This window comes from Nipponia nippon, unplaced genomic scaffold (assembly GCF_047370975.1).
Source record: "Nipponia nippon isolate SJK-2023a ecotype South Korea unplaced genomic scaffold, ASM4737097v1 scaffold_2, whole genome shotgun sequence".
In the NCBI taxonomy this organism is placed as follows: domain Eukaryota; kingdom Metazoa; phylum Chordata; class Aves; order Pelecaniformes; family Threskiornithidae; genus Nipponia; species Nipponia nippon.
This window is the reverse complement of record NW_028262336.1, coordinates 46,444,391-46,457,165: the sequence shown is the minus strand read 5'-3', so window position 1 is coordinate 46,457,165 and position 12,775 is coordinate 46,444,391. Positions and strand designations below refer to the sequence as shown.

The following is a 12,775-nucleotide window of genomic DNA, read 5'->3' as shown; positions in this document are numbered from 1 at the left end:
TTTGCTCGATAGCTGCCAGGCATGCGAGTGAATCTTTTGGTTTTACTTAGGTCACTGGAGCTTTTTTTTGTTTAAATCATTTCCTGGACACTTCCTGACCTCTTCTGAATTCCCAGAAGTAACCATGACCTGTGTAATTTAGGATAAAACTTTGCTGAGCCAGTAGTCTGACAGAGAATTCCTAGGCCTGAAAAAAATACTGAGTCTTATGATTATAGTTGCAAAATGAAGCAATAATGGCTGACATTGCATCTTGCAGCTTTTGAAGAGCTAGATACCAGACTACATAGATCAAGGACATCTGGAATCCGGCAGGAGTCTAACACAAGTCTACACAAGGTACATGTGGTACTAAATGAATTAGGGAAATACAAAAATACAGCATTTAAAGTTATTTAAAAGGAATGGAATATCTGGTGCTAATGACTGAAGCTTGTGTGTGGATACTTTGATTGGTTATTTTACCACTGAAATATCCACAATGAATGCATGACAGAGGATGATAGCCAACAGGAAAATACATGACCTAGTGTAAAAAAGAACTGCTTAAATGTATCTGATGGCTTAAATTCAAGCTACTGGACAGCTGGGACGCTACTGTACCCTGTCTGATCACTAAACACAGCGTTATCCCTGTCAGATACTGTAGCGCTCTACTCAAGAAATCTGAGCAATGAATACAGTGCCAGGCTGAGCACTGTACAGGTACAAAGCTGACAAAATCTGGTCCCTAGAGAAAACAGTATCAAAAGCAGATACTGGAGCAGCCAAGTATTGCTGGGGGGAAGCAGATGTGTACCCTGGCCTGCCATGGGTGGCCTGGGGTCCTTGCAGGTGCCATAACAGCTAAAACCATGAGGGGGCTTCACTGGGGCAATGCAGCCCTGGCAGAGGACCATGCTAGAGGCACTACACCCGCTCTGACTTCAAAACTCATGCCCAGATAATTTGGGCATCTGCAGGGAGCTACTTCTCACCATGAGGACCTCTGCCCAATCTCCGTTTCAGTTTCTAAATAAAGGCAGCGCTGAAGTTAGGAAATAACGGCTCTTGCGGTGTGACAGATAATAACAAACTTTCCTGTCACAATCTTGCACTTGGGGCCAAGAATCAGCAATCAGCCACTTGTCAGCACTTCCATGCTTCACTCCCTTGTCAAGCACAACCACCCTACCAATGAGCTTGGAAACTAACCATCATCAGCAACATGCTTCGAATTTTTAAAGAGGATGATATTACAAATTAACACCAAGCAAGAAACAGGCACAACCATGTATTTCTAATTGAAAACAGAATGCAGAAAGATACAGAATAGGAACTATTGCAAACTACTGGTGCATCTTGACTGTGAAATAACATTAGAAAGCCGTGAGATAACCATAAAAAATATGGTAGACAGTAGAATACATCACGACGCACCACTAACAACAGCACAACTTTCCATGTTGTGAGCACCTTGATAATGGTGGAGTAGGCTGTAAGGGAGGAAATTCTGAAATAAGATAAAACATGCATGAACTATTCAATTAATAAAATTTAGGAAACTTCATGGCAGTGGAAACACAAAATATACTTTTGCAGGCATAGTATCTTGTTACTCGAGTCACTGCACCTACACAATATAGGAATCTCGGATGGAAAGCCTATGCCATCCTACTCAGAATAATCCAAACCATGCATTATCAACAGTCTGATACCTCCTATCTGTTTTTCAAATCTAGTTATAGCAAAGCAAACTTCCCTAACTTCAGGGGCTTTTAACCAGATGAATCGAAGTATTTCACACTGTGTGTGAAAAATAATTAAAATGAACGCAGTGACAAGTTCATTCCAGGCATGTCACTTTATCAGAAGAAAGGTTTTAAAGCTTGTATCAATTCCTGGAAGTAAAATGTTTCACAGAATCTATCACAGATCATACAACAGCACAAACAACGTTGCTTTACGGGCAATACTTTCATATAGTTTCTTGTCACTTGCAGCCAACAGCAAAGCTTTGCTTAAAGCACTCTAGATGTTGTATACGTGCACACAAGGAAGGGAGTAGGGCAAGAGAACAGGTGAAAAAATACCTGTGGCAAAGCACATTCAGAGTTAAATCCTCCCCACAGATGTGCGCTCCTAACCAAACCCCAGCCTGGCAGCTGATTCACAGAGGTCCCCCCAGCAGCGTACTTCTAAGCAGAACTCTCTGCTCAGCTCTCCTAAACCTCCAAGGCGGTGACGACCCTTCCTACCAGCAGCAACGGTTCATTTTTGCTGTGTACATTCTTGCCACTGTCTGCAGAAGTTTAACCCAACTTGGGCTTATAAATATCCTTCCATCAGAAGAGGAAGCTCTTGAATAATGATTGTAGTTTCCTTCTGGTCCAAGTCGGCACAAGTCAAAAAATTTTCTGCACTGAAGGGATTCAACAGCAGCAGAACAAGCCACTCTATCCCAATGCAAAGAGCACAAGTATGCAGCTGGTTTTAAAAAAATACGATCATAGAAAAAAACTACAAAGGCATATGTTTACATTAAGCTTTCACATACATCCAAAAATCTTCTTTACAGAGGGGTGCTTACTGGGTTAAGAACAAATTCTCAGACCAATCATTTATACAAATTATTTAGGTCTTCAATTCATGTCACATGACACTGCAATTTGAAGGAGACCCAAGGGAGCTGTTGACAGGCACTGCTTCTCACCTACAACCCCAGAAATCATTCAAAGGTTTTTATGGTTGTCACAGGAGCCAGAAACCTTCAACTGCCTCAGTACGCTGATTAGTGCTGCAACTTACCATAGCACAGCTGGCTCTTATCACTACCTACACGCGACGGGGGAAAGATGTCAACAGCTGCACAGCCCTGATTCCAGCCCAGCAGGGAAGGCTAGCACCAGCTCCCTGTCCCCATAAAAGCAACACAGCGCCATCCCAGCTACCATCCAAGCAAGCAAAGGTAAAGCAGCACTGAACTAAGGACCTGCCTGTCAGTGTGACAGCATGCTTAGATGGGCACGTTTAACTTAGTAGTTATAAATTCATCAAGATTAACTCCAGGAAAGACAAGACAAGGATTCTTGACCCAGTTTAAAGTACACCGGCAAATTTTCACATAGCTCATGGAAAAGATATTAGTTTGCACAGTCAAAGTATACTCTCTTGACCCCAAATTTTCATTCCAGATAGGGTTATGCTTTATACTCCATGACAGCACCCCTACATTGTTCCTTTGCTTTCATTGTCTCTACCACAGAATAGGAAGTCTGACTCTCTCCTATCACAGCTGCCAGATACGAGGTGTAGATACCCCAAGCTGGGCACTGGGAAACATACAGTGACCCCCGTGACTCGCTCCAAGGCTCAGTTTCAGGTGAGCCACCCTGCTCGTCTTCTGCCATTCCTTAATCACACAAAGTTGTGAGGGGGAACAGGCAATAAGGGTTGGTCTGCTAATTTTCAAATCAAGTTACCCATGCTGTTCTTGAAAATCCCACACCACCTAGATGAAAGGCTAAAGGAGACAGACACAGACAGCTACAGCCAGGAGGCAGAAGATCAGGGACAGACCTCAAAGTCAGCTCGGCCTTGCTAGGTGCCAAGTGACTTATCCTACAGCAGCGAGAAGGAGAGAACTGCTGGCAGCAGGGAGACGCTTCTCTGCAGAAGCTTGTGAAAAAATAAACTGTCTCTTTTGTGATGGGGAAACTTAGTTTTAAGACAAGAGGAAGCTTCAAACTTTTGCTGTTGCTGTTACTCTAGCAAGAATGGCTTATTAGTATTATTTTATTGGTTTTGGCTTGTGTTAAAGGAGATTTCAGTGTAACTGCTAATAGAAAAACTTTTTGCACCTGATTTTGACAACACATTTGCTCCTGACTAGTACCTTTTGGACAACTATCATATATCGTGATAAACATGAACTAGCAAATTCTAGTACAACTGTTAGAAGATATATCTGATTTCATTTTGTACTTCAGATGCAAAACGTCTTGCAAAGCTTTTAGAAAGGAAAAAAATCCTTTAAACTGGTTAAACAAAAATTCATAAGTGTTCATGAACGAGAAGACGAAAGTCTGTCAACTGTTCCTTCTAGTGCAGCATTTTTTACATATTTGCATAAATTACATGTAAAAAGACTTCTCCTTGTTCTTTCAACTGTCCCTGTAGCCCTATTCCACCACTTCACCTATTCCCTCTCACTCTATTCCTTAAAAATTCACTTATCTCTGCTTTCCCATTGATACAAATATACTTTGGGATCTACCTTTAAAAACAACAACCAACACACCTAACTCATGTCCTCATTTGCCTCCATAACTACCTCCCTCTCTTTCATCAGTAAGCTGCTCAGAATGCTGATCAGTGACTGCTCTCCCACGTCTCTTCAGACTCTGTATGAAAAGGTCATCTTCTGTCTCTTTTCTGTCCTGGGTGTCAACATCCAACAGTGCCTGTTAAATTTTAAACCCAATGTTGTCACAATTTTCTCCATATGGCCCTCCCAATTTCCAAATGCAGATCCAGATTTGAATCTTCCATTAAAACAAGTGTCCTCTGTCTACAAGAAACCTGAAGAGAGTTAGCCTGCTAGCAATCATCCAAATACTGCATCTTCCCTTGTATTATTCTTTTTTTTAGCTGTCTGTTACCTTGTTTCATAGATATATACACACACACAGGTGTATATATAGTTAACTCCTTGAAGCAGTGGCTGTATTTTTGTTCAGTGTTTTTACAGCATGGTCTGTAAATGGGATTCCTGGAGCTAAACATATGACACACAAGAAGACGGTCACTTAGGCAAACAGAAAATGCCCAGAGGATAGAATTAACTTGGAATTACAATTCAAACCAAGAGGGATTTCTACAACTGACTTCTACAGGCTGCTCCTGCACAGAGCCTCATGATATTCACTAGGATCCCACACCAGTGGCTGGATTCAACCATACAAAATTGCAGAAGCTACATCAGGGCTCAGCATTTGTGCATTTTGCAAGAAGGAGTAATTGAAAAGAAAGGGTAGACACTTAGAATAAAAGGAAGATGGGGGGCACTGCACAGTAAACAACAGGAAAAGAAATGATCTCACTGGAATAAGCTATTAGAATCTGGACAGATAACAAAACCTTCACTGAAAACCAGGGCAGCAAATGACCATAACATAGAAAAAAGTTTAGATTTTAAATATATTAAGTCACTGTTTAAATAGGACTCGTAAACAAGATCTGCTTGAAAAGAACGAGTCAGTATCCATTCCACTGTTGCCAAGCAGACAACATTGAGATCTTTCTCCCAGACAAAAAAAAAAAAAAATCATGTCTATGGTCAACAGACTAATCTCAAATTTAGAACAATGGTAACACCTATCTCCGTATTCCTGTTCTACAGAATAAGCCTATTTTAGGCAGATTTCACAGTATAGTTACAACTACAAAAGAAACCCCAAAAGAACTAAACTCATTTTACGGCATCAGACAGATAATGCAATAATTTTAAATTGCACTGTTTTATGATTTCCCTTACTTTATAAATGCATTTATATAAAAGGATATTGAATCCAAAAGCATGGCCCCATGATGCGAGGAAGAACGTTCACATATTAGACAACCACCCCTCATCTGAATGCATCTTATTCATCAACTTTGAAATTAGCTATAATCCATGCACATTAAATGTCCCTTCACTTTCACTACTGAGAGTTATTTTTCATCAGAAGAAAAGAATCATTAAACTAAAATGCTAGAGAGAATCATCATTTTTCCATATATTCTCTACAGGTTGCATGTATAAAATAATATACCGTTTTGAATAATCAAAAGGGAACTTTACCAAGTAGAGATCTTTCCTCTGGCATGGCATGAAGCCCTTCTCACCTGCCTCCAGAAAAAATTTGTTAAACCACTACAGATCATACACTCCACACACACATCAAGTTTCTTTCTGGCTGCCACCCACACGTTCGGCACAGACCAGTGCCTTTTCCTGCCTCTCTGAACTGAAAGCAGTGCCTTTCAGTGCAGAGTAGCTTACTTGAGGGTAAAAATTATCCAAGTATTTATTTTCAAGAAACAGTACTTTTAAAGGAAATGTGTATTATCTGAGACACTACTTATGCATATACAGATATGGTATTTAAACTCAAAGAATAAATATTTTGCTAAATTCGAGTTTCCTGTGCCGTTAATTTTTTATGTCTCATTTTGGGTTTGTGTCATATGTTATATGCATATTTTAACCTTAATAAGCTGAGAAGTATGTTCTTGTGCATATGTGTGTAAACTGTATGCTGATTATACACCAATTAGCTGATCTTAAAAACAAAAAGAATTTTTTTTTTCATGCTTGCTCTAATTTCTCTGAAGTTGGCAGTATTTGCAAGGGAACACCACAGCCTGTGCAGAAGCCCTGAACAGATAAACAGCAGAGAGATAATCCAACCCAAAGGCAGCTGAATGCCTTCTAACTTCCCGTGTTTGAAAGGAAAACCAAAGCTGAGCGTGCTGAAGGTCAGACACCTCATCAAACACGACTGGCACATGACAAAGGCAGTCGTTCGCACTAGGTTTAGCAATAAAAGATTTTATGAAGGAAATTTTGAGGTTTGCCTTTTTATTGAAAAATATGACCAGAACCATAGCTTACACATATTACTTAATATAAAACTCAGAGTCGACACACTCATGTGCTGAGTCTCCACCAGCTTGTCTTTTTAATAAATGGCGTGTCTTTTTGTATCCAAATAATCATAAAACTATTGAACCAAACAATGAAGCATTTTTCTTGTAAAACACTTTTTCCATTTCTCTAATTCACAAAAATAGACTTAAATCTCAGTTTTGCATACAACAGATTTGTTATTTATTCATAATATAAATAGAAACAATTCATCAAATCTACTTTCACAAAACTCTCCCTTTTAGGATAGGATGTGACTTCTCTTTATTATTTAAATGTAGGGTGGAAGGTAAAAATAAATAATTCTCAAGAGAACTAGAAAAAACATTTCCTTGCTTTCAGTGTTTGGCTCTGATTAAGAACATGTAACACATGATGAGCTGTTCCAGATTTGCTGGCTTGCATAACCTCAGTGCAGACTGCATTTACAGTTTATATAAAACAAATACATCTGGCAAGGCAATACATCTTTTCCTCAAATATTTTTACTTGTCTAACAATTGTTGTTCGTTTACTTACAAAATACAGCCTATCAGCTCCAGTTTTGCAATTTGGCCTATGCAAGTGGGTTCCTATTCCCAGATACACAAAACACCGCAATGAATAGGATACTTAAAAATAAGATACTCAAAAATCAGAGCAAAACTCTCCTAAAATAAGCCATAGCCTTTTAAGCTCACTGCATGCAAGTTTCCATTATGTCCCTTTATACCTGGATGAAGATCGTACTGAATTCATGGCAGATCTGAAACAGTCGCACAACTTCGGATCTGGTTTTAGATTTTGAAAGTTAACTTAGAAAAGATGGAATTTCACCATGTCGGAAAAGCATTTAAAAAAAAAAAAAAAAAAAGATATCTTTCAGTGTTTTCCTGTTCCAGGACCTGACTGTAATTTTCTTACATTATTAAATAATAGTAACAATAGCAATAATTTCACTTTTTTCAAACAATCTGAAATGTTCTCAGGGAAGAAAAGGCTTTCCCAACATGTTTCTACCAGGGTGCAACAATGCCAATTCTAAATAGAAAACAGGATTTTTTTTATTTTTTTTTTTTTAAGTTAGCTTTACAGAAGTTTTAGAACAATAGTTCTATATGCCAACCAAAAATTCTGGAGCAGTGAAAAGATATACTGAAAGACCCACACCTGGCAAAGAAAGGATTTTCTTGGCATATGAACTGTAGGAAGAAGCAAAAGAATGATCTCTCCCAGGTTCTGGCAAAGGATATGCAAGGCAACCACAGCTGACCTTCATACAGCTTCAACAGGTCGTTCAGTGCCACGGCCTTTGTCCCTAGACAGGGGCTGGTAACGCAGCACCTGAAGCACCCACCAAAACTAGGCTAGAGCTGCTGCAGCCCTGGGAACTGTCAGGGAAAGCACAAGTACTAACCCAGGTAGGCTACTACCGGTGGCATTACACCAACTTTAAATTGTCCCTAGATTACATCTGTAATCCAAAGTAGTAATGTCCATTACTTATTTGATGAAATAAGCCTTTACAAGAGGCATTTCAATTTACACTGATTTTATTATAAGAACCCCTAATTTAGATACGGTGCTTAGAAATAATTAGCATGAACAAACAAGATATAAAGTTGGATCCTAAATATCTTTTTTGTTCAGAAATCCATTCTGTTTCTCCTAGCTACTTAGATGTTTCTTACAAATCATTTAGCTATTTTCCTTGAATACCACTGTTGGACACTCGTCAATATTCCTCAAGGAAAAACTCCCTACAAGCCAGAAGCCCAAGAGGCCAAGATTCTTCTGCTCAGAATGCAAATGCCTGCTAAAGTGCTGCTGCTTAAATTAGGCCAACCAAGTTAAGTAGTAAAACTATGCAACGTAACACCATGGCAGTAGAAAAGCACTTATCATCATCTTGGTAATCGATACAACGCACCAGCACAGACTGCTTCACTCCCACGTCACTGGATCTGCTCTGAAGTTCCAAGCAGCAAGATTACATTGCCCAAGCAAATAAATAATACTGCCTACTATTTTCACTGCTGAACAGTGGCTAAAGACCTTTAGATGCATCCCTCTCCTCCTCACTTCCTAAACAACAAAGGGGGGAAAATAAAAGTACGTTCTTTCAGGTCAGGTCACATTCTGTGATCAGTAAACAGATTGAGGTAGGGTTTAATAAAAATCACAGCACAAGAACACTTGAAGAAAATAATCCCTGTGGCATTTAGGGCTCCCTCTTCAGTAAAATATTGCAACACTTTCCACAAGGAGATTTGCCACATAGATCTTAGAAGACTCTTTAATACTGAACACAACAGTAACTACTTGCTTAGCTGTCCTCACTTAAACAAGGCTACTTTGGCACCATGCTCAAACCGACCCCAGAAGAAAAGAGGGGAAGCTCTCTTGGCCTTGTTATGCCCTATGCACCCTTAGCTGTACTGCTCGAGTATGGCGTGCTGCAACTGCTTGCCCTGCGGCAATGGAAACAGCTGTGGAGAAGCAGCCAAAATGAAAAATTTACTAGCCCTGACACTGTGTAGAGGTAGCCATGAGAAGTGCAATCCCCACCAACGAAATCCAATGCAATAACATCCTAATATGAAATTTGCTATTTCCAAACCTATTTCCCTTCCTCAAGCTACAGATCTTCGCATCGGTCTTTGCTTTTCTCCTTTCAATAGATATGAAGCTTTGTATTCTCCAGCTACAGACAGAAAAAGAGAACTTCATCTCCTGGATTCTTCACACCTTCTGAGCCAGAGGGAAGAAAGAGGAGGAGAAAGCCTGTCCTCTACGTATCGTATTTGGAGTGCTATTCCCTTGTGACTGAACCGAATCTCTGCATCTGCCACAGCTATTAGCCTTCTCCAAATAGCAGCTGAAGCAATATGGAACAGACTTGGTCCCTAGATAGTTTCCCAACTACTCATATGGTTCTGTATAGCAGCCATGAAAAAGAATAATTCTTAGTAATTTAATTCTGCTGTTGCTTGAAAAACCTATGACCCAAAGCAGAAATGTTGGACGTGTCTCCAGATTCAAGATGACATTGCAAACTCAAAAGACACAGCTTTCTGCAATTTATTTCCAATTTTTTCTTTCAGCGGACATCACTCCTTGCAAAAGAGGTGGAGATTACTCCCCCTCACATTTTAAGGGAAGTCATACATTTTGCAGAAATTATAAAATCTTCCTCACTTGCAGTTGCAAACCTTAGGTTTGAGACCTCTAGTCAAACTGCCAGCTCAAATACAATATTCGCTGATAATACGGAAGAGGAAATTTCCATATGCATAGTCCTAAGAGTATAGAAGACATGCCAAAATGGAAATTACATTACAGCAATGATTAATGACAGCAGATTATTCTGTATAAGACAGCAAGCAAGAAACTGTCCAGTGAATTCTCCAAGAAAAAATATAGCCCATCTCTTGCACATAGCCAATTGTCTTCCCACAAGCAAACAGGAGCATAAACATAACCTAAAGAAAAATCCAGCTTTTATATTGCCAATTTTTTCGTTTGTTTTGATATTTTTGAGAGGACTGGGAGCTATGGAAAGAGACAGAAGATCTGGAGGCTTTCATTTTAGCAACTCAAAACCCTACATAGGAATCTGCATTGGGTGTTAAGCCAGACATGAAGAGCGTGCATTCCAGTCTGAACAGAAGACAGTGACAGACACTTCCCAGGAAACTAATGCGTTAAGCTTTATGTTTTCCACTAATTTTTTTCTTTTTTCTTTTCTTTTTTTTCAAAGTTCTCCGTCAGTAACCAGTCTCTGTCCCAGATAGAACATGAATACGTGAATGTGGACTGTCATCACTGTGTAAAAACCTCCATATATGCAAGCTGTCAGTTCCTTACTTTAATAAGCTTTAGTAATCTCCTCACACAGGTTTTCTTAATTAAATGTATCTAGGAAGGATTTTTTTAAGAAGAAAGGGATGTCTCTACAAATTAATGTGGAAATATTAGATATAATACATGCATCCATATGCCAGTCTAAGAGGACAATGAGATTTTTTTTTTTTTAATTATTCCTGCTATGCCTTTACAGTTAAATAGACTCTAGCTTTCTTTCTAGAAACAAGGAAGGTTTACATTTTGTTCTTTTAAAGGTCTGAATTTAATCTGCATTTAAGCTTCCATATACTATACCTTTTTTGTTGGTTCTAATAATTGTCTCAGACAACAGTAAAGGGCTTCCATTGGAAACTTCATTTATAGGCTTCTCTGGTGGTTTGTTGGCAGTATTTTCTTTCTTCATGTCCTTCTTTATTTCCTGCAGAAGAAAAGGCAGGTGTAGAGGAAGAAGAAAAAGAAGAAACAGTTAAAAAAGGTATTAAGGAATATTCTAAATCTCAAGCTCCCAAGATTTCTTAAAACTTCTATGTATACACCTCTGCCTACTCTAATGCTACCTCAAAGACTCTTTATAAGTTGAAATGCCACAAAATTAATTTTCAGTAACTCTTCCAACCGATACTATTTTTTTTCTTTCTAAAAGACATCAATTCCTTATTTATGTGTGAAAATTGTAGGACAGCTTTGCAAATCTCTTTACTAAAGATCACCAAAGCTGAAAGGTGGGAGAAAAAAAAAAAAAGACTTCTCAGTTTATCCATCAATTATCTGTACATTTGACGCACAGGGCAGAACTGGGTACAAGTGCTCCTGATGTAAAGGCAGCTAAGTCTGCTTCCCCTCTGTCGACAAGCCCACAGAAACAACAACCATAGCAGGAAGAAAAATATTAACTAGGAAAATATGACAAATGTTACCATAATTGGCAGAAGCATATAGAGAGCCTGCTGTCAGAGCCGTTGCTAACACTAACACATTTTGCAGCTGACTACCTTTTAAGGTGATCAACTTCTTTGGCAGCACACAGAGAAAATATATATAGTAGAGTTTCATGAAAGTAAACCCACAGAAAACAGCTTCCAAAGACTTCACAGGTAGTGCTTGAGAAGATGCACGGTACCTCTACCGGCTTCTTAGGCAGACTTTAAAGGCCTAGCTGCTTTGTTGTCTATACCTACTTTGCCAAAGCATCCAAAATATCATAGCCTTTCATATATCTTATCTTGAAACACCACTGAGGTAGACAAGTAGCATTACCTCCACTTTATAGACAGGTAACTGACGCACTAAAGAGGCTAAACTATTTGCTTATAACCATGTACCAAAAAATAAGGAAAAAATAAGTTAAGTTTTGGCTCCAAGCTTTGTCCTAGGTCAGAACTGCAGAGCCACTCGGGCTGGGAGGGACGTCAGCAGGTCTCTACTCCAATCTCTGGCTTAAAGCAGGGCTACCTCTGGGGTCAGACAAGGCTCTTCAAGGCTTTGCCCATTTGGGTCTTGAAAACCTCCAAGGACAGAGACTGCACAACCTCACAAGCAACCTGCTCCACTGCTTGACTGCCCTTACCTTATAGTGACAAAAATTTTCCTTATACCCAGCCTGAAACTTTCTTTTCAATCCCTGTCTTCTCTCTCCTGTCCTCCCCACCAGGCACCACTGTGAAGGGCCTGGATCTGTCTTCTGGATCACCTCCTTGTGTGTATTGGGAGGTCCCCCCAAAGCTGTCTCTTCTCCAGGCTGAACAAGTCCACCTCACAGAATCATAGAATCATAGAGTACCAGGTTGGAAAGGACCTCAAGGATCATCTGGTCCAATCTTTCTAGCACAATCTAGACGAGATGGCCCAGCACCATGTCCAGCTGAGTCTTAAACGTGTTCAGCGTAGCGGAGTCAACCACTTCCCTGGGGAGATTATTCCAATGATTGACCTCCCTCAGCATCTCCTCACAGAGCGCGTGCTCCAGCTCCCACAGCCACAGAACTTGCTCCAGTTTATCAATGTCTTTCTTTTACTGGTGGACTCAAAATGGGATGCTGTATTCTGGATGCAGACTAATGAGTGCCAGGTAAAGGAGGATTATCACTTCTCTCAATGTGCAGGCTGTTAATGCAGCCCCGGATGCTGTTGGCTGTGTTTGATGCCAGGGTACACGACCGGCTCATGTTCAGCTTGCTGTCCACCAGGACCCACAGGTCCTTTTCAGCAGAGCTGCTCCCAAACCCATCAGGCCCCACCCTATATGTCTGCCAGCAATTCCTC

The 12,775-nt window shown here is 39.9% G+C and overlaps 1 protein-coding gene across 6 annotated transcripts in view; it reads right to left on the bottom strand.

Moving 5' to 3' along the window:
* Positions 1 to 12,775, bottom strand: part of SH3KBP1 (SH3 domain containing kinase binding protein 1) — a 238,457-nt gene that overhangs the window by 141,782 nt on the left and 83,900 nt on the right. For 4 of the 6 annotated variants that reach the window (XM_087758628.1, XM_087758626.1, XM_087758627.1 and 1 more), the window contains one exon: positions 10,808 to 10,931. In XM_087758628.1, the coding sequence (XP_087614754.1) occupies positions 10,808 to 10,931 (124 nt within the window). The remainder of the gene's footprint in view (positions 1 to 10,807; positions 10,932 to 12,775) is intronic. The other 2 variants (XM_087758631.1, XM_087758630.1) reach the window with 1 other exon arrangement.